The 22,650-nt window shown below is 40.2% G+C and overlaps 1 protein-coding gene across 2 annotated transcripts in view; it reads right to left on the bottom strand.

Annotated features, from left to right (window-relative positions):
• Nucleotides 1–3,132: 3,132 nt before the first annotated feature.
• tshz1 (teashirt zinc finger homeobox 1) overlaps nt 3,133–22,650 on the bottom strand; it is a 38,141-nt gene continuing 18,623 nt past the window's right edge. For both annotated transcript variants that reach the window (XM_051873215.1, XM_051873216.1), the window contains one exon: nt 3,133–7,742. In XM_051873215.1, the coding sequence (XP_051729175.1) occupies nt 4,363–7,742 (3,380 nt within the window). In that variant the 3' untranslated portion in view covers nt 3,133–4,362. The remainder of the gene's footprint in view (nt 7,743–22,650) is intronic.

The raw sequence follows: 22,650 nt of genomic DNA, 5'->3' as shown, positions 1-22,650 counted from the left end.
CTCTGCGTGAGTGATGAGCAGTAGAATAGACAGGCTGTCACAGCACACCTGTAGGCCTGGCAGCCGAGTCCATCACCGGGCTGAGCCTTCACAGAGATTAAAAACACTGCATCCATTAGGCCCCATGTCAGCCGTCATTATTCTATAAAGAAGCGATTTTGTCACATCTCCATTCTTCAGGCCGCTATCCGCACGCAGATGAATAAGTGGGACGTTCCATCTCCAAACATGGCTCACTTTTGACAGGAACACAACCATTTGTGACGCCGTCTCCCCAACACTTCACACATCTGTTGGGAAGGAAGCATCAAATAAGTCTTAATGCAATGATCCCGCAGTCCATCACCTGATGGGACTCAAAGTTTTCCAGCCATATTTATTCTCGGAAATGTACGTTTCGTCCTAGAGCTGCCAATCAAACGGGCTCACAATTTATTCTGCCGTGTGCATTTATCTGACAGCCCTTTGTTTTCTACAGTGTTCAACTGTGATTCAATTTTACACATTCTGCCTTGTAGTTTGACAGCTGTCGTTTGACAGGAACACAGGCCTCATTGCGGACAGCTTAAGAATAACAAATTCAGTCTAGAAATAGTCAGCACACAGGGTGTCAAATGAGTTTTTAAAGGCTTAAAACATTTAAAATTGATGCAAGGAACACTTTAGGTTGTCACTGTTGGTGCATTTCAAGCTGAATGTGTTTTTAAAGTTGAGTATTTGACTCAAAGAAGCCAGGTTTTGGGGTTAAGGTGAACGCAATAATGAAAACTCTGTTTCATGTTTCAACTATGGAATGCAAATGAAGCCATTTAGCATAAAGGTTTATAAAATGATTGGTGACAGTGACCAAAACTGTGAACATTCTGATAAACATCTCCATTTGTGTTCTACAGAGACTGAAAGTCTTTTGGAAAGCAAATTATGACACTTTTTTTTTTTTTTTCCCCAAGATACCAATGAATGTTTTTGGCCAAAAAAATGTCCACTTGGATGGATGTTGGCTAAAAGTTTTATTTTTCCCATTTTATATTCAAAAATACTGTCATTCACAGCCCATAATGTGTCATTTTCCAGATTTCATTATATTCAATCATATTCCTCTCAGGAGAAAGTGTGCAATTTGATAGGGAACTTTTAAATTGCGATGAGGTCTCACAGCTTTGCCTTTTGAAAATGACAAATTGTAACCAGTTTAAATTCATCATGGTCCTGCTATCAATGAATTCTTTTGTGTGGCATCATATTTATGCTTCACCGTCTGTCTGTGAGATTGAGCAGCAAAGAAACAGACTGAGATTATTTATTTCCTGTTTGCTTGAAGTGAATAATAAAACATGAGAGAAGGTTAAGCTGATGAATTCACAGTGATGAGTTGCATCAGTAATGACACTGATGTTTGACGTGCAAAGACTTATTCAAAATTCTGCTTTCCTTCAACCCTTCGTCCTGTCCTGAAACATCTTAGTATTTTAGACAGGTAAGCGAAAGTGGAGATCTGTTTTGATGTCTAAGCTATTTGTTTGATTAATCAATCAATCAATCATCACCATTGTCAATGGACTTAAGAATTTCATTCTAAATGCATTCTTTCACAAACAGAAATGTATTGCTATCATGATTAATGTTTAAAGGAAGAATGTACTTGCCAGCGACATGTGCGGACAGATGAAACATGCTTGTTTACTGCTAAAAATGTTTCTGCCTTACACACAAAGTTGCAGGGCATTCAAAACCTCAGTGTTTACGTTCCGTCTTCAACATTGTCTCACCTTTGTGTTTTCCGGAGCTTTAAGACACAAATGTACGCTTTGAAACCTTTTGTTTTCTCATAGCATGCGAAATCTGCGCATAGGCAGCAAGTCACTTCTTTGAGAGAGACCTGGCACGACCGCTTTATCTTCATGTGCGTCGGGACCCCAGATGTGGAAGGAAATGGAAGGCTTAATTTTATAATACACTTAAATCTGTTCCATACTCAAAAGGTTTGATTTCAATAACAATAATGCTTTCAGGTTATTATATTGAGTATATTCCAACATGTGGAAAAGTTCCACCAAAACCATGACTTGAATGAATTAATAGTTGTAAATCTACTCCAGAACATATTCAAAGCCTAAACTTGCTTCCTTCACGTGTAAAAATAATTCTCTGGATGACAAATTTGACTATTTATGCAAAAGTAGTTGGTTACTTTTGGATTTATACGGCTTAATATTTTTGATCGTTTGCACAGATATGCTGCCTTCCGAATGAAAATGAAAAAGAATTACAGTAATTGAGGAAAGCAAAACTAGCAGATGGAGGCTCAGAATATTCAGTATGGGACCACTGGGAAATCAAAACATGCCAATTTGAGTGAGAGGATACTCTCAAATAGGGCAACTAACAAGGGGTTTGATACTGCAACTCCCTAAAGCGGCTTCAAATGGAGATTGAGATTATTGTGCAAACACTGCATATTTCAGTCCTTTCCCCTTCTTGTTTCCTTTCCCCTCAAGCCCCCTGTGTCCACACGTATAATCACTCAGTAATTGAGCTGAAAAGAGTAAATCTTTGATTCCCACTAGAAATTGGGCATTTATTTCTAAGTCTGAAAACCCCGTGAAATGCTTGGAGAGTGCTTGCGAGAACAGGAGAGAGGGGAAAAAAATATGCAAATCTGCTTAAACTGCGTCTATCTGCCGATGTTTCACTCTGCTCTGCAGGTACTCACAATGTCGCAGTTGTCATGATTGCTGTAATTTACATAGAATACGTACAGGGACTGCACTAAGATCCAACGAAAAAAAAAGAGGTAGAGCTGGATCAATGCTACAGAATCGGTCCTGAGAAGCCAGATATACAGGCTTTACGGAAAAGCGTTAAATCCAAGTTTTTTTGCCAGTTTTGGCTCCAGCGAGAGAGTTTCCTGTTTACTGGCAGGTTTTGTGTCTGGAAACATCTCTCATTTACATACAGCAAGAAAAGGTGCTGCATTCAAACAATCACAAAAGCAAACACGGACAATGAACTTCAGAATATTTCGACTCTGAAGGAAGCTAAGATGAAGTCCACAAGGTGGACTTAATTTCAAGTGAATTGCTGATTGTAGGAAAAGAGAAAAACACATGAATGACCAAATGGAGAACCGCATTAATCAAGAAATGCTTCAGTTTTTATTTTACAATTAAGGGACAAAAACATTTTTTTTTTTTTTTTAATTAAGGGAATTGATGGGACTTTTCACAATGGCATGATAAAACATTGAAATGTACTGTATTTCATGTTTTGCATTGCTTGGTTCACTCTCATACGCCGTGCATCAACAGCGATGCAACTCCTTCAGTCAATTTCGTGTTTACCACATCAGAGAACTTAGTTCAACTAAAGGATGAATCGTGGTTCTACAGCACATATACTGCATATACATCTCTGTACATATTATTTCCTTTTTGTTTACTATATATAAAATGACAATATAAAAGAATGCACACCATACAAACAATGTTGAGCTGCGGCAATTGGCAAGATATGATGATGGAAATTTACACATCTTCGCTGATCATTTAAATATATGTGCTGTATATAAGATTTCAATTAAGTCTTTACAGGTTGAAACCAAAGCAAAACCATAGAAAGAGAAATAGTGGTACCAAAGCATACGTTTCAAATTGCTACTGTATAAAATGATACTTAACAAAACAAAACAATGATTATTAAAAACAAAGAAATGCCTTTGAAAAACCAAAGTGTATAATCATAGGCAGCCTGTCAAAATCTTCAATATCCTTCAAGGTTTAGAAGACTCAACAAAATCTACAATTCATTGTTTTCACTTCAAAGGGTTGCAGTTTGATTTATGTCAAGCCAATATTTGAAAATCTGAGCTCAAATTAACAAAATAGCTCTGTCTCATTTTATACATATTCTCATAACATTCAACACTACAGAGTGCTTTAATGAAGTCAGTCTTTTGATGTATAGTAAGTGTACAATGCAACTCATTCTATTCAGAAGTTCTTTTGCCATTTTCTTTTAGACCATGCCCATGGATACCATGTTTGTTTCATTTCCAATTCAACAGAGTACAAATTGTAAATTCTGTTTGAATATGAAGTCACTCAGAGAGAAAATAAAAAGAAAAAAACATGCACATAACCGACACATATCAGATAAATACAGTACAAAGCAAGAAAGAAATCAAGAGACTGAAAAAACGAGGGAAGAAAAAAAAAAAACAACGAAACAGATCATGGTCCAATCAGGCAGTTTCACGACAGAAGTTGGACTGATTTTGAAGGCTCAGTTCAGGCGCAGTGCAGTACAGTGATGTAGTGCAATGATTCTCAATCCAGTCACTTCACTGCCACCAGCCTGCTTTCCTTAGGCTTTTTCTAACTTTTCCAGCTCAGTAACAAAGATCAGATGGTCCTCCGGTGACTTTCCATGCGTTTTGCTGAGGTGCAGTTTCACTGCGTGCTTGCTGACAAAAGTCCTATTGCACAGTTTGCACTGAAATATGGAATTAGAGTCCTCATCAGTCAAGCCAAGGGCACTGAATGTCTTGTCTGTGATCATTTTTGTGACTGCTTGCTGGTCTCTTATGAGGTCTATTGATAACTTTGAGAGGTCTTTCAAGCTAAAGCCCAAGTGGGACTCTAAGTGGTTAATGTATGTGGAGGGAGTTCTGAACTGGGAGGCACAATCACTACACAGGAACAGTGGCTGGCCCGAGTCTATGTTCTTCAGAAACTTGGTTCCACCTGTCCGCCTGAGTTGGTACTTGACGTTTGCCAACCAGTGGGAGATGGTGGTCATGGAGAGACCTGTAAACTTACAAATATGTACACGCTCCTGAGGACCTAGGTCTGTAATGATGTACTTTCCGTCAGGGGTTTCTCGAAGGCTGGACGCAAACTGAGCCTGAAGAATCAACAGATGCTGAGGGTTCCAGTTTGATTGCCTGCCTTTCCTCTTCTGAACGGGTGAAAGATCCTCCAGCCCATCCTCAAAAGCACAGCCATCTGCATCTGACTTTTCGGATATAGAGGAAGGGGTTGATGACTTTGGCGTCAGGCGACCTGTGAGGTTCTTCACCATGTCAGAGATGTCCATTAGGGCATTCTCTCGAAGAGGAGATGAGACTGATTCAGACAACGTTGACAAGATGGGTCGGGTGCTGTTTGTGATGCTGCTGTTGCTGATAACAGTGGATGAACAATTGTTTATGGGCCCATTGCCACTTTTGGACTTCGTCAAGTCCATGGGCTGATCGTCGTCATTGTCATAATATCTGTTGATGGACTCGACTTGCTTGACCTGAGCGGGATTGTACATGGGCTTTTCCATCATGTTGTTGCTGATCTTGTACAGCATTGCTAGTGGGTCCAGGAGTGGACTGACTGTTTTGGAGGCCTTACCCAAATGAGTGTTCATGATAGACTGCAATGCACTGAGAGGGTTGACTAAAGGCTGCTCTGGTGAGTGGTCAGTGATGATTCCTAAATTATCGCAACCATTGCTGACTTGTGTTTTGTGGACATCCGTTCCGTTCTTTACAGGATTATCTGCATGGCTTTCCTTGTATTCTCCTTCCCGAACCGGAATGTGGTCTAGGTCTTTATCTACCATTCCATTCTTTGTTGGCTTGCTAAGATCTCCTGGTCTTGGCAGGTCCTTTCGGTCTTTGAGGACAGGAGAGGGTAATTCAGCAGTGAGATGTTTGGAAACACGTTCAGTTGATTTTTCATCCCTGTCTTTCTTTGAAGGGATTTTTCCTGTTACTTTCTCCACTAACTCTTCCATTGCTAGAACATTGCTTTTATGGTTTGGAGGTGGAGATGGGCTGCTTGGAGAATGGATCAGAGTGCTGGAGTCAGAGGTCAAAGATTTCAAGCTGCTGGCGTTGAATGTTGGTTGAATCTGGACACTCTGGACAGCAGGTATAGATGGTTTCACAGAACCTTGGAGCTGGTAAGCGGCATGAATGCTGGGATATCCACCCCAAGTGGGCGTACCAGTCTGAGCCTTACTGATTGCACTGGAGACTGTATTTTCTAATGATTTGAGAATATCTAGTCCACCTTTAGGAGACTCTTCAAGATCCTCTTCTCTTAGATATTTGTAATGGCTGGGTTTGTCCGTTTTTTCCACCTTCTCAACAGGATCCTCTTTCTCTTGCTTAATTTTTTTCTCCTCAGGTTCCTCCAATTTCTCCTCCTCCAGCTCCTTTCTTTCATCCATGTTGGATGGGTGTATTGGTGAATCAGGTTGTGACTTGATAGTGGGAGCTGGTAAACGTGTTGTTGTAGGCGGAAGAGGAATGGATTGGATTTTCTCTTCCACCACAGGGTCAAACACTAATTGCTTTCCCTTTTTAGAGGCGGAGTTTGTGACTTTGAGAAAATGTCCAGTCACCATCATATGGGCTGTCAACTGCTGCAAGGTGTCATGGGAACTCCCGCACTCCATACACTTAAGAATTTGAGCTTTTCGGGCCTCAAACTGCCAGGTATAACTTGCACCATTTTGGTAGCCATAACGGTTATTAGCCGTGACATATGGGTTGGAAATCTTCTGATCTTTGGTGGGTGCAGTCTCTGCCAATGGAATGCCAGGGGTGCTGGAGATTGACTCAGGTGAGCAAGGAGACATCAGGTCTTGGAACGCTCGCTTTTTGGTGGAGGGCACCAGCTTTGAGGCAAGAGCTGGCATTGGTTCTTTGAGAGGCACTTTCTGGTAGTGTTTAGTTTTGATCATGTGGACACTCAAGTCCTGTAGGGATTCAAATGAGTGGCCACAATACATGCATTTCAGGACTTTCTGAGCATCTTCTTTGCCCTCCATCTCCATTAAGGATCGCTTCCGTGGCTTGGACCATTTCTTGCCCCTGTCCTCCTCCTTGTCCTTGTTATCATCACGGTAATGGCCCGTTTCGTTCATGTGCACCGTGAGACCTACAAGCGTGTCGTAGGCTGCACTACAGTCCTTGCATCTGAACTTGCTGGCACCCGTAAACACAGGCCCATACAGCTTATTGTTTTGCCGGTACAGCTGCACTGTGCTGAAGAGACTTGGTTCAGGCATGAGGTGGTAGGGCGTATGCTGTAAGGTTTTAGCAAGTGCTGCTTGGTGCCAGTCATATGCAACACCCCCACTGTTAGCACCATTGATGTTTCCATTGTTGGCATTGTTTAATGTGGTGGCTTTTGTCGAATTGCTGCTCGGCGTCACATTTGTCTTTGTGCTAGCGCTAGCATTGCTGCTGCTGCTAGCTCCACTGCTTGTAATATTACTTGCATGGCTGTTCACAACGCTGTTGTTCCCCTTGTGGCTGCTTGGAGTACTGTTAGTGCTACTGGCACTAACCTGCTTGCTTTTCATAATGTCCTTTGTGATACTCGACCAGGAAGCATCTGAAATCAGGTTTGCATAGACGGCTTTCATCTGCGCCAGGCTGTCCTGCAATGATAGTCCGGCATCTGTCTCCATGTCTTCAACCTCCTCTTTATCCTGGCCCTCCTTGGAGGAGGTGCTTTTGAAGTCAGCCAGGTGATCGCTGGTGTCGCTGAGGGGTGAGCCGTACCCAGCGTCTGGGTTGGTGCCATTGCTGAGTGGAGAATTCTGGTAGCTCAGCTGTTCACGCCCATCGTCTTCTTCGTTGCACAGGTACTCTGCGTCCTGACCGTCTAAGGAGAGCCCGTCGTCCTGCAGGTGCTCCTCATCGATCTTAGCTGCCTTAAGCTCGTCCTCCGGCACATAGGCTGAGAAAACAAAACAGAGGGGAAAAAAAGAGATGAGACAAGAGCCCCCAAAATGTGCATCTTTAACATGGATCGTTGAATAAGTAAATTCACTTTTAAACATTTTTGTTGCTTCAAACAAAATAGGTGTGGGAAAATGTATCATTGCATGTGTGTGTGTGTGCGCAAGCCTACATAATGATCCTAAAGAGATTTTTTTGTCAATAGTCCTGGCAGAGGACACAGGTTTGCAATTATAAAGTGGCAAACATCCATATCTTGACTATGATAGATAGCCCCCTTCACTGCTGAGACTAACAAAGCTATCCTGTGTAACAGCTCAGCAAGGGTAAAGAGGGCAGAGGAGAGTCCTCTAAAGAAAAAGAAAAAAAGATATCTAGAAAAAAATTAAATCTTTAAAACAGATAAACATACTAAAAAGAAACATGGTAATGTCATGGAATTATGTATGGATTAAAAACTGTATACCATTATAAATGTAATAAAAGCAAAAGATATTTCAAAATTTTAAAAATATGCATCCATTTACAACCAATACTGCAAAATTACCCCAACTCCCCACCCCTTTGTTTACAATAAAATTACACCATATATAGACTACTCTCTCTTGCTCTTTCTTGTCCTCCTTTTCCCTGTAGTTAGAGGGCACAGACTGTGTGTGACATTGATCCAGTTCTCTCATGCACTAGCCAAGCTAGACTCCTCTGAGTGTGAGATTGCGTCTGAGTTATTGCCAGGGATGCAGCGCGGGGTGCAGCTTGCCTCAATGCTGTTGGCAGAGGCGATGGAAGTTCTCGCAGCGAGTCATGCTAAAATGCAAGTGGAAATGGCATGTCATGTTGTCATGGTCCATGCTGTACTAACTCTCAGGGAGTCAAGAGTGTGTGCAGCCACAGGAGAAAAATAGAGAGTGAGATAAAAGACAAGAGGATACATAACCAACTTTAGTGCACCTTTCTTCTAGTGATAGATATATTTCAACAATATTTTAGCATTGACCGATAACCATGTCTGCTTGGGTGATTAGCAGGATTTGTTTTTGTATCCGTTCCAAATTTGTCAAGATTTTTTGTTTGCAAATGAATGTTTAATTTTTGCAATTTTGAGTCCAATTTATGTTCTAGGTTAAGAAGCAAAAAACAATGCCCAAATAACTGCTTGGTTAATGCTAAATAGGGATGCAAGGTTAAAATGTGGATTAAAAAGATAGCTCATCCAAAAATGAAAAATCTTTAAAATCATCTACTCAATTTCTTACCATCATGTTTCTCCAAACCTGTATGACTTTGTTGCAGAACACAAAAGATGATATTTTGAAAATTCCTTTTTTTTTTTTCTTCGCCCATGCAATGAAAATGGTCCAGCTTTGTTTTGGAGCCCACTGACTTTCATTATTTGGACAACAATTCTCATTCTTCAAAATATCTTCTTTTGTGTAAGTCTCATAGGTCTGGAACAACATGACGTTGAGTAAATGATGAAAGAATTGTCATTTTTGGGTAAACCATCCTTTTAAGAACGCAAATAGTGTCATTTTCGATTTCATGTTGATTTGAAATTGCTTTATATGTATATCAGTACTATATCAGCCACCCTGGTCTCCAAACATGGGCATGGATGTCTTCCTCCCTTGTTGATATTTTGACCAAAAAAGTCCCAGGGGATTGATAAGAACCAGTTAATGCATTGATTTTTAGCGAAAACAGCATCAGGCCATGAGTGCGTGTTTCAGAAATACACATTCATGCTTATTTGTGAAAACACGGCTCTTTTTTGCTCTGCGTATTACTGCTAAGTGCACATTTATTTCTCAAGGTAAAAAGAGGATACTGAAAAATGTTGCCTACGCCACACACTAGAAAATGCTTATTTTCCTCAGCTAAATGTGTGGTAATAAGATGTACTGTCAGATGTATTACATGGGGGAAAGGAACAGAACAATAATGTTCACAAATGTAAGGTTTCATGTTTCAGCCACAAAAAGCTCCTTCACTCTATTGTGTGCCGACAGAGCTATGACAGAAAAAAAAACGGAGTGATAGCCCACTGTCGGCACCCACAGCTGCAAGACAAAAAGAGGGAGAGAGAGAGGGAGAGACAGAATGCTACTCGTTTAATTCGCTTAATGAAAAGAGAATAAAGGTCCATGAGACCAAGTGCTTAATGAGGAGCGGTAGGATTAAATTCCTGTTTCATCAGCTGGTTTCGATCTGCAGTGGGAGATAAACAAAATGAGCTCTCCGTCATCGAAACACATCAAAGTACCTCTTTCTAGCGTGCTTGTGTGTGCGCGTGTGTGTGTGTGTGCATGCATCTTCACAGCATGTCCAGCTATAAAAAAAGGCTCCTGTTCGCTTTGAGAGCGGTATTGTTACTATCAGCCATTTTGAACACAACACGAGAAGAAAAGCCACAACAACAGCCTGCACAACTGTGAAGGCAATGGGAAGAGACAGAGCAGGAAAAGAGGGGAGCAGTAGAGGAGATGGGAGTAAAGAGAAGAAAAAGAGACAGGCAGCGCTTGAAGAGTTGTTCCTTTATCTCAGCGAGCCACCAGGAGATGTCTGTCCGAGATGCCAAGATCCGTCTCAGTGGTTGAAGCAGATGTGCTGTCAGCTTCAAACGGCGTGCAGCTGAGCACACGTAATCAGAACGGACTCCGTACCTGATGTTTGTAAGGTGCCATTTACAGCTGCGTGGAGGAAGCTGTAGGGGCGTGAACAGCTGGGAATGTGGAGTATGTGGCGTTCCCGTTACTCGGATTTTCTTAAAGGACGCCTTCTGATCCGGAGGAATCACTGATTCCACCTCAAGCTCTCCGACGGATTTCAATCCGTCAATTCCTCTGAGAAATCAAGTAGGCGGCGTAAAGCGAAAAGGATTTTGTGAAATAAACATTACGAACTGTCAAATAAATCACTTATCCAAATATCGCTTTAAAAGAAATGTTCACGCCGCAACACGGTTCAGTGGATTGAAGCCCTGATAATTCCCTCAAGTCACTGCAGCATTTAAGACAGCTTATCACGTTAAAACAAAGAGAGAAGTTTTTCATCTTTGCTGTAATTACAGAGAGAGTGATAGAGGGGCCGAGAGAGAGAGAGAAAAGTGAGATGGGGGGCGAAGAAGAAAGCCAGAACGAGAGGGCTTTTTTCGCAAAGAGATGGGCAGAACCTGACACTAAATCGAGCGCGTCTTCTCAGCCCCTGACACCGCGTGGCATCTGACAGGCATGCGCGCTGGCATGTCACTGTCCTCACATCAAGCCGTCAAACACGACTTGGCAATTTTTTGCCATCTGCGTCAAAAAAAAAAGGAACCCGCCAGACGACGGCAACGACAGCTCACACTTAATAACCCAATCAGAAGTTTGACTGCTGACATCTCTTATCGGGGGCCTGCTTTTAAACATCACGCTGAACAATAAGAGAGGGATTAAGAGGAGAGGAGGGGGGGAGGGGCTTGTTGTGTTTGTCAGTCAAAAATAAGCCTGCATTGTACTGTCGGGAGAAAACGACACAGATAAGTTGTTAAGAATACACACAATTAAGCGAATCAATAGTTGCTATAAAAAGAAGATGCTTTTGATGCGGAGGAGAATGAGAAAGAGTTTGATTTACTGAGTGAAGCCGGCACTTTCCACGGATACCATACAAAACAAGGCCTGAAACTCTTTCAACAAATGTTGATCTTGTATTTACACGTGTCTACAAATAGACATGTATTTATATCTAAATAATTGTAAATGAATTATATATATATATATATATATATACAATTATTTAGATTAATCTTAAATGATCATTGGTTTGACTGTGTGTGTGTGTCACATATACATACATATATAGATATAGATATAGATAATGTATATATGTATATCTATATATCTATATCTATATCTATATCTATATATCTATATCTATATCTATATCTATATCTATATATATAGATAGATAGATAGATAGATAGATAGATATAGATAGACACACACACACACAGTCAAACCAAAATTTATTCAGACACCTTGAACATTTCATTCATTAATATAGTTTATTCACTTTAGTTTAAAAAATGATAATAAAATATGACAAATTCACAAAACATAGATCTCAGAGTTAAACTGTGTCAGAACAAATTAATCTTAATTATGTCAGATAACACTTAAGCAAAACATGTTCAGGTCAAAGTGTCTAAATTTTTGGTTCCAAATTTTTATCAGTTTTACTGGTAGTCCACGGTATGAAGAATTTTTGGGTATATTATGTCACAGTTTACTTTATTTTGCCATCTTCACTTCCATAAATGAACTATAGTGTCCTGCACCCACTAGTAAAAATATATCAAAAATATAAAAAATGTCTGAATAAGACACACACACACACACACACACACACACACACACACACAGTGCTGTCAATCAATTAAAAAAAAAAAAAAAAAATTAATCGCACATTTCTCTTCGAAAACATTGGAATTTAATATTTTTATATTGTAATAATTTCAGTTACTCTCCAAATTAATGTAGAAACAACTTAAAGACATAATATTTGTTTAATGACATCTTTTTATGAATGAAGGCCAGTTTCACTGATATTAAAACTGGTAATGATGTCTCTATGAAATTGATTTTTTTTTTTTAAACTTTAATTATAGACATTCAACATTACAGTATAACTAAAAGCTATCAATTTCAACATTTATTAGGCTAAATTACTTATAATTTAAGAGAACTTAAAATTCACATAAACCCATTATAATAAATGCCATGTTTACCTGTGGTCTTCCTACCGGTCTAACAGGTAGGAAATATACAGAAATTAATAAAGTTATCAGAAACTTTGCAGTCTTCACAGCATAAATTATAAATTTAGATTAATCCTTATTAAAGTTCCAAGTTTCTCTGTTACTTTTGTTCCTTGATTAACACCAATGACAGACATCACAGCAACTGATTTATTAAGCTGCTGTGACTTTAAGAGCTGCAGCTGCCGAACATGATGCAGATCTGACGCGTATCTCATTTTCTCACAACTCATCAGATCATTTAAGATGTTATTTAACTTATTTAAGACCGCTCTTATGAAGATACTCGACAAAACGGGCATTTTGGCATAATTTTGTGCAGTATTGTTTGTTCAAGTGCGAAAGAGAAATCGATACTGGAGCGCATCTTTCTGTGCACACAAGTTGTGTGTGTGTCACACAGGCCGTTCTCAGTCTTGTGGTGCTAAAATGGTTTAAAAGCATTTGTGTGAATAAGAGCGTGATCATATAATATAATGCTAGCCAAATTATGACGGGAAAAAAACGATGATGCATTGCATGCGTTAACGTGCTAATTTTGACAGCACTAATATTTTATTTTTATATATATATTTTTATATATATTATATATATATTATATATATATATATATATATATATATATATATATATTCTAATCTAAAAGTAAGTTGAGACACCTGCTCTGTTTCTGCAAATCATTTAAAACTACGACAATGGCCCCATTTAATTAATATTCATAAGCCAGGCTGATAATATTTAGAATGTGCACCCTTCCACCCCAAACAATTTTAAGATCGCTCTTACACCCATGTGCTTGCGTGTGTTCTTTCAAACACAACACACCAATATGGAGAGACAAGAACAAAGGTGTGTATGTTCTTGAGTGCCCACCAACATCTAAAATGATCAGCCAGAGCACCAGGGCCTTGTGCTTGTGTGCATGTATGAGGTGTGCGAGATGTGAGTTGTGTGTGCGTGTATGCGTGTTGTGCAGGAAAGCGTGGCCATCTGTGTCCAGAGTGGAGCTGTCACTGTGGCTGCTGAGATCTCACTGATTTTAGACAGGTGACACAGCAACGGGACATGAGCAGGACATACACACACATACTCACACGAGCAGAGCTCACAGTCTCAGCCAACAAAGATCAGCCGCAGAGTGAACCTTCTTGCTATAGACACCCATGACACCACACATACAAACACAGCCAGTGCCAGCTCTTAGAAACACCACCCACATACAAGCACTCGAGCGTTGAGATTCGCATACAGTTGCCCAACAAACAGCAGAGAATTAGCAAGCCGTGACTCTAGACGAGATTGAATTGTTTCTGCAAGCAAAACTCTGAAAATTCAGATTACACCTCTATGTATTATTTTTTTTAGAGTTGAAATAACAGGAAATGAGACTCAGACTAGATTCGAAGCCACATTTCCCAGATGCGCCCCAGAGCACAATTCTAACTACTAAATGAGAACTGGCCACCAGACTGAGCCTGGTTTCTCCCATGTTTTTTTTCCATCGAGTTCTATTTCTGAGAACCACACTTGAACCGAATTGAGCTGAATGATCAAACTTCTGCAGAGCTGCTTGAATCAACTTTCATATTTGAAGAATTTTGCAACAAACACATTAAATTGAATCAACTTTGAACTCGAGCAGAATAACGACACTATTGGTTTCTGTTGAGCTGCTTATAGTTCAATTGTACTCGTTTCATAATTGATGAACTTTACAGTTATTGAACCGAACTGTCCTGAACTGAATAATAACACTACTCTCTTTTTAGAGCTGCTTTACAGCAGAAATTGAATGTCTTGTATTTGATGACGTCTGCATTATTGATTCTCTTATTTTCCTGTTTATTATTGTGAAGCTGCTTTTAAAAACTGTGCTGGCTACAGAAGCAGCTTGCTATGTTTTGGAACAGACTGATTTTGGCGGCCAAAAACATCTGCTGTTCTTCAAAAATCCATTCTTTATGCCGCTTCCAAGCAGTCCGCCGGACAAAACCAGGTCTGTCTGATTGGGCTGGCTGGTGCACTTGAGAAGTGTCAGGCCTAAGTGTTCAAACTTGAAGAGGGGAACGAGAATTCTCGCGGACAGAGCGCAGATGCCAATGGCCTCTCCTTCCTCGACTGTCACTGTGCGGCCCACCGTCGCCTCCCTCTCTCCCCCGCCTCCTCCTCCTTATTTATTTATTTTATCGAGGAGGAGAGGGGGCAATCACTACAGTCATTTGCACTACTAATGTCCAATTCTGCCTTCCCTCAGTCGGCTGATTTAGCCGGTCAGAGTGGTTTTGGAGTGTGCAGAGGAAAGCCGCGCCGTTTACCCGACATTTTAATGGGAAAACTGGCAAGTCTTATTTGGCTGGCCGATGTGGTTTGTCACTGGGTCTCCATTACATGCCACTCAACTTTGATGCCTTTGGACAGGGCTGATCAAACCATGTCTTTTGACCTACGCAGCACGCTGAAGGCAGACAGAGAGAGAGATGGAGAGAGAAAGAGAAAAGGAGGAGGGGGAGGGGGGGCAGGACACTGAAGGCTGTAAATAAAATGACATTATTATTTCCTCTGTCCTATCATGTAGAAAAGCCAATTATGGTAATGCTCTGCATGTCAGTGAGAATGCAGCAATCTCTCTCTCTCTCGCTCTCTCTCTCTCTCTCTCTCCCTCCTGCTCCCCTTTTTCCAGGGCAGTTAAAACAAGGCTTCGGTAGCATGATGCTGTCTGCCCCAGTCCACTTATGGCCTGCTGCAATCTGGCAGGGCTGTCTGTGGAACTGGCAACGGAAACTGCAGTTTCTAGAAATGAATGCAAAGTGTGTGTGTTACAACATATCGACTACTGGGTGGAAAAAAAAAAAAAAAAAAAAATCAGTTTACCAAAGTAAACAGTAGACAATATGCTGTGTAACAATCTTTGGCGGTTTCTCAGACAAGTTGAACATGTCGTTAATGTGATGTAAATTGAAAAAAGTAAACTGAGATAAATAATATACAAATCTTACCAGTGATAAAACGGCATATTATATATATTTACTAGAATAGGGTATAGTGTTTTCTCTTGCATATGAGTGAAACTATGCAGGTCATTACATAACTTGCACCTCATATATGTTTAAAATATTATCATATGGGGGCATAATGCAGAAATTATTCAACACAGTAAAACTTTTTAGGCATTTAGACTTCGAATAGTAAAACATTAACTGAGGTAAAAGGTCACGACAGATGTTTTCATTGGTTTGGGACTTAAATCACTCACGTCACTTTTTCAGGGTCAGACTATCATTCTTACAATTCAATTTAAACCATGTATTATGTTGCAGTTCCACGCAAGTAACTTTGTTTTAATTCATCTTCAATGCAAATTCTTACTCCCATTTATCACTTGGCAAGTGTTAATTTTGGACCCTGCCTGTAAACCCTTTTTTGCACTCACTTTCTTCATTCCATTTATTCAGAACTGTGAATAATGATCGTTGTTTCTATTCTGTGGACACACGTTGATTGATGGCTGCTGTTCAAAGTAATAAGGGCACCGTGGAGATGGACAGGTTTCTGAGGGGGGGTTTGGCTTGTAGATCTGACCCCCACCTTCTCTCTCTCTCTCTAGCCCAATGTGAACCTACAAGAGGAGAAAAGCCTTCACATTTTTCACCATCTTCCACACAATCGTCCTCTTTGAGGACTTCCTTTGTGCTCTGTCTCCGGGCTTTTTTCGTCCCTTTTCTCTGCGAGACACATCTAACTTTATTACAGACTAAACAAAAGAAGGCTTTGAAGTGCAGACGGGCGTTTTACACGGACCCTGCCCACCTCTCCGTATCCGCTGACAGTGATTTGTGCTCCTGCGGACACTCTGGAGTAGGCTCTCTGAATTAATATCTGCTTTGCCTCTTTAAGCATCTCTTGTAAAAGGCTGGCCCAGCCCCCTCCCACCATCCTCTGTGTGGAATAGGCCACCATATGGCGGAATAGCTTCAGGCCCCTGAAGAACTGGTGTGGCATTCCATTCTGCGCTCCAAATTCATCTTTTCGCTTTAGATACTTCCGGACGAGTATGGATGGAGGTATATAAGTAGGGCAACAGACCGCTCCATTAAAAATACTGAGAATTACATGAAACTGAGAGGAAGAAAAATAAACATGAATAAATAGTCTGATAATTTTGCATGGATGACAACTCTTGATATATAATGACTTAAAAGTTATTACTTCAGATTACATTAAATTCCCTGATAATTACTATTTTTTAATAATTTTTTAACAGTTATTTTCTATCTATCGTAGATCAATTTAATGATTTTTAATGACAATTTAAATATTTTAGAATACTTGGCCATTAAAATATTCAAAATATCACAGGTGTTCATAAGCCCATTAACCATTAAAAATGAAAAAAATCTAATTTAACTAAGGCTTTCTGTATCTCTTTCAATGTATAAAAAAAAAAAAAAAAAAAAAAAAAAAAACGGTTTTGTTGAGTAGATGAACAAACTAAAATACTACTGTGTAAACGCTTTCACCTCACCTTGCACTGACACACTACAATATCACTCACTCACTCGCTAACACACACAGACGCGCACACACACACTCCAATGTCAAGTCCATACTTATGCAAAGTGCGGCCTACTTTGTCATTTAATTTTTAAAAACCCTAAGGTCGTATAACACACTTTCCCTGTCATTTGCAAGTACATTAACTCGGTGGCCATGCGACAGCCAAATTATGCTAATGGGCTGCTAAAATGGGTCATATAGACAGTGCATTTTACATTAGCTTCAAACAATAGGGAGGGAAGAGCAAAGCAGAGGTGACAGCAGCACCGGGGGAGTGAGACGGGGTCTGTCTCCTTTAGCCGCCGTTACGTCCTCATTCAGAACAGCCTGTGAATGGACATCTCACGGTTGCACAAACCACAACAAGGCGCTCACGGCCTGTCATCCCCCAAGACTGCTGAACGGCGATATCAAAATGCTTGCTGAATAATGAAAGGGCTCAATTAACGAATTATTAACAGCAATTTACTTTACTTGGGTAATACACCCTGCAAGAGTACGGTGAGGTCAGACTTATTTTAAGGAGAGGAAGCGCAAGTGCAAAGCTAACGTTCGCTTAGCTACTTAAATATAACACGAATAGCTGTGCTGCTTGAAGGAAAAAAAAAAAAAGGGAAGAGAAACAGAAAAGGAATGTGCAGTTTACGTTTATTTATTTAACACTTGACCCTTAACTCAAGATAAAATGAAATTACAATGGCCTGAAAAAGTAGGTAGCATAAACTAGCACACATGCTACTATAACACCTCCACTAGGCCAGAGATATAGCGAAAAAAAAATGAAAGCAATCCAAGTGCATTATTGGATAAAATTGTCAATAAAACAAAATACACTTTTAAAATGATTCTCCTTAAGATGTTTGCAACGAACAAAATGTGGGAACTGAATGAAAAAATCTTTGGTTAAAAAAAAAATTCAGCTTTTATTACTGGACATTTGTCAAGATGAAAAGGGTCTTCAGTTCGGAAGAACTAGTGCCTACCTTAATCTTAATTTGAATTTTTCTCAATTATATTTTTCAAACAATAACCAATTTGGTAATGACACCTAATGCAGCTACTCATAGACCATTGACCATTTTCATTTAAATAAAGTGTTAAAAAAATAATGAAATTAAATTTTTTTAATTCTCAAAAATAAGGAGGATGCAATCAAACACAAAAGATGAACAAAAAAAGTTAAGCTATTCTAATATATCCTTTTTTCTTTTTTCCCTTTAAATTCCTTTAAACAGAAAAGTTCCCCTAAGTGAAGAATCACCCCAAGACGTTCAGACTGAAGCAGCTGTGCTGCGTGTTGTTATTGCGCGAGCTCCACACAGTGAATTACGGAGAGCCGAGTAAACAAGGAGAGGCTAAACGAGTGCATGTTAGCTAATTAAACAGCACTCATGATTGCTGAGTAATTGAAGGTGCCTCAATCTTCACCTGAATACTTCCACAAATAATTACCTTCTTGTAATTAGCGCTGTTCATAGAGTGCTTGCGTGCGACACGCATCTGATACACACGTGTGTTTCAGATGGAATTTAAGGAAGATATCAAATCAAATATTTGAATGGCTTGGAAAATTAATGTAATCGAGGTAAATTAATGTTTGTAAACAGACATTTTGTTTTACTGTAAATATATTTCATTCATACACAATTAAAATGTGTTGTTGATAACCTATAGTTTGCATGAACTAAGGTGATGGGCTACGCTAGCAGTTAGACCAGAGAAGAATGAACATAACAGGCCTGATTTCCAGGGGTTCTGCTTGATCCTGGTGTCTGAGGGGGGAGAAGAAAAACCCTGCATGTGCGTTGCAATCAATAATGACTTCAATAAGTGATTTTCCACCCATCCATGCAGCTGTCTCTAATAATCTCCTCAGCTGTAAAATAAACACAAATATTTCATATTGTTTGTTTATCCTCAATCTCCTGCTGCTTGTTCCTGCATTGCAGTGTTTTTTTCTGTGTCTATATATTTCTTGCTTTCTCTGTGTCTTTTTTACCCAATCCAGGTTTGGTCGTAGCGGTTGGCGGGCCGTCGTGCCGTCAGGCGCAGTCAATAAATCACCTTTTGCCGTTGTCATAGAGGAGCAGCCCAGCCGTGAGACAATGGCCATTATATCCTAAGCACTGCAGTCTCGTCCCCATCTGGCCCTTTATGGGGGAAACCACTCTTTCAGTTGAGAAAAAAAAAAAAAAAAAAACAACCAACACGCTTACGTTTGGTCATGCAGGTTCAAAAGCTTCACTAATCCTGAGCTAAACCTGACGGTTTGGAGTCCAAACACGCCGCCCGTATATTGCGCCTCCCTTACGCCGTGCCCTCGCCGAGAAACAGATAACACGCCATCCACCCTGGTGCTCAGAGACACAACAATGTCAGAACAGACACAGAACCCCCATGCGGAGGGAGCTATGAAGAAAACGGAGAGCGAGAGAAAGAGTGAAAACGAGGATGAAGGAAAGAATTGTGTTTTTTTGTCTCTTTAAATCCCAGAGCACAGTCTCTCCACTAGGCCATCACCTGAGCCGAGTACCTGACAGAAAACTCACCAGCCCAAACACACACACACACAGCAGCTGCTCCCATTGCCTAGCAACTACCAGTTGATAGATGATCCTAAATATGGATAATTACCATAAATCAGGCTGCTCTGAAAGAGAAAAGATGAAAAACAGTAGAGCCTGCAGTACGAACGCTGTGCGACCCTCATCAACACGCTGCTGTCTTCCTCGGCTCTTCCTTCATACTCTTCCTCCCTCAATCCTGTCAGACCGCCAAGAGCTTTGGCTCTAAAAGACAACTTTACCCCTCGAAGGCCTCCGACGTCAATATTAGCATCTAAAACACAAACTTTACGTTGGAGCCGTGGCTAAGTGGTTTGCAACACACTGAGCCTTGGTTCTTATATCAGTTATTTGAATTTGAACCTTGAAGTTTTTCAACCCTGCTACCCTATTATTTATAAAAGTAGCAAAAAAAAAAAAACAGAGAGAGAGAGAGAGAGAGAGAGAGAGAGAGAGAGAGAAAAAAAAAAAAATCAAATTTAACAGGAATGCAATACACGTGTTTGTGGCTGTTGTGCTATTTATCATGAGCTAAAGACTTCCTGTCAAATCTGTGACTGAAATGCAGCTGTTTGGTGAGAGGTGGGTTGTTTGTAATCTAATCTGGAGTGAATCAGAGGAAAAACAGCCATGAAGCAAGGCTCCGTTCAGCACCTGGGAGTGCGGCGAGGAGAGCGTCCAGCAATCGCTCAGTGTGATAAGTTCCTAACTCTGAGGAGTAAAATATGACTGCAGCAAAGTACAAACAAGGTTTGATAGCAGATCATAGATTAAGGTCTAAACCATAACAAAAGTGATTGCGATGAGAGCACTTTGTCGAAAAAGTTTCTTGAAAGAGGACACTTCTGATGAATGGCCATAATCAACATGTGACTACAGAAAATAATTCACGTTAAAAAAAAAAAAAAATTCTACAGGCTGAATCCCGGGAAGCAGGACAAAGAAAACAGCGAATGAGAGGAGGGAAATGAAGATGGTCAGCTGAAAGAAAAAAGAAAGAAAGAAAGAAAGAAAGAAAGAAAGAAAGAAAGAAAGAGTATAAAATAGAGTAATAAAAAGAAAGAGAATGGCAAGACGTCACACAGAGGGACAAGAAAAAGTGAAAAGGACAAAAAGCACCTCCTCTCTCAGGCCGTGACCTCACCAGTTCAGTCTAGCTGAGTCTGGTTGCACAATTACCCATCAATCAAATGTGCCAGTGCCGTCATCCCACCCCTCAGCTAACGCACACATACATTCCCAGAGCCTGACCCTTCCCTGACCGGGAAACCCTGCACATGCGAGAGACAAATATGGGCACCAGCCATTCGGCGGAGGTCGCCGGACGCCCACGCTGTATATACATACAGCGAAACGACAGAGATCCTGTAGGATACAAGCAAATATGGACAGTCAATGTTCACTGGAGAGCCCCTTCACACATATACACACTGGAACATTGACTTTCAACATCCTGTAATGCTATAGGAGTACAGAATTAAAAACATTATTCCTGATTTCCTGTTTTATATGATCTGTGATGGAAGCCCCTGAGGGTCAGCTCACTGTAAACTTTAGCAGCTCTCTGAAGACCAGACTGTTACTACTAGATATCAGGTTGCGCTCCAAAGAGCATCTCTACGCTGGGGAAAAAAAGGGGACCAGAGTCATAAATAATCCTCCATACCGTCCCATAAAACAGACGGCTCTGCTCTTCTCTCTACTGTCTACCCTTCGCTCCCTAAACGACTAAAAAAAAATAAGTGTCTGATGTCATCCGTATTCGCTTGCTTGTTCAATTCATGCCTGCTCAGAGAGGAGCTTGTTGGTGTTGCGTTTGCCCTTGGTCTGCTCGGGGGCAACTGTTGGCTCTCACGTCAATGACATCAGTGAGGTAGGCAGGAAAAGAAGAAAAAAAACAAAAAAAACAGATGGAGCCGGAGGTAACATCACAGTATTTGTTGTGCCAAAATGCAAACTACAAAAATATTATTTTAAATCAATAGAAATGAGTTAATTGTAAAAATAGCTCAACTGGCAGAGCGCAACGACAAGATCACTGGCTTTGATTACCAGGAAACAAACACTATTAAAATGTTTATCTTTAATGCACTGTAAATCACTTTAAAAATAATAAATATAAAATTAAATAATAAAATTAGGAAGAAAATATACAAAACTTCCAATAACACTTAAAAAAAAATAATAATAAAATAAAATAAAATAAAATAAAATAAAAATGTAGTGATAAACTCCTAAACTACTTCTAAACTACTAAAAAAATAAAAATAAATAAATAAAATCTAAAATGAAAAATAAAATAAAATAAATAAAAGACAAGGACCATAGCTAGAGATTGGACAAAAAAACAACAGTTTGAAAGGATTAGGAACAAAATTTGAACACGCATCACCCACATGAGCACCATGACTCAATGTATCAGAGCACATGTTCCATCCGCTGCAACTGCTCTATATTGTTCACATTTCACAAAAAGGAAGTTGTGTGTCTTATAGAACATCCCACCCTCCTAAAGAGAGATGAAAGATAACTAGATAAAAGCAGCAAGGAAAACATGTTGCTGTATCTAACAATAAGCCTCACCTCAGCTTGGACACATTGAGAGACTGAAGCTGAGGGATGGAAAATGATAAATTTGTTGGTTGGTGTCCCGAACACTCTTCTCTGACCCTGGGCCCAGCCACACAAAGAGCTGGAGACTCTTTCTTTTTTCCAGAAGCTTCTGTGACGGGCGTGAAAGTGGGCTGAGAAAAGAGCGGAGTGTATGGAGGGTCCTGAGAGGAGCACTAAATCACACAGAGGCCCACATCACACACAATCAATAACAACACATCAGAGAGAGAGAGAGAGAGAGAGAGAGAGAGAGAGACAGAGAGACAGAGAGACAGAGAGAGAGAGAGAGAGAGAGAGAGAGAGAGAGAGAGAGAGAGAGAGAGAGAGAGAGACAGAAGTGCAAAAAGCTCATCCCTCAACATAACATGATATTC

Source organism: Ctenopharyngodon idella, chromosome 19 (genome assembly GCF_019924925.1).
Source record: "Ctenopharyngodon idella isolate HZGC_01 chromosome 19, HZGC01, whole genome shotgun sequence".
In the NCBI taxonomy this organism is placed as follows: Eukaryota; Metazoa; Chordata; class Actinopteri; order Cypriniformes; family Xenocyprididae; genus Ctenopharyngodon; species Ctenopharyngodon idella.
The sequence above is the reverse complement of the archived record's forward strand: the minus strand, read 5'-3'. Positions and strand labels throughout refer to the sequence as shown.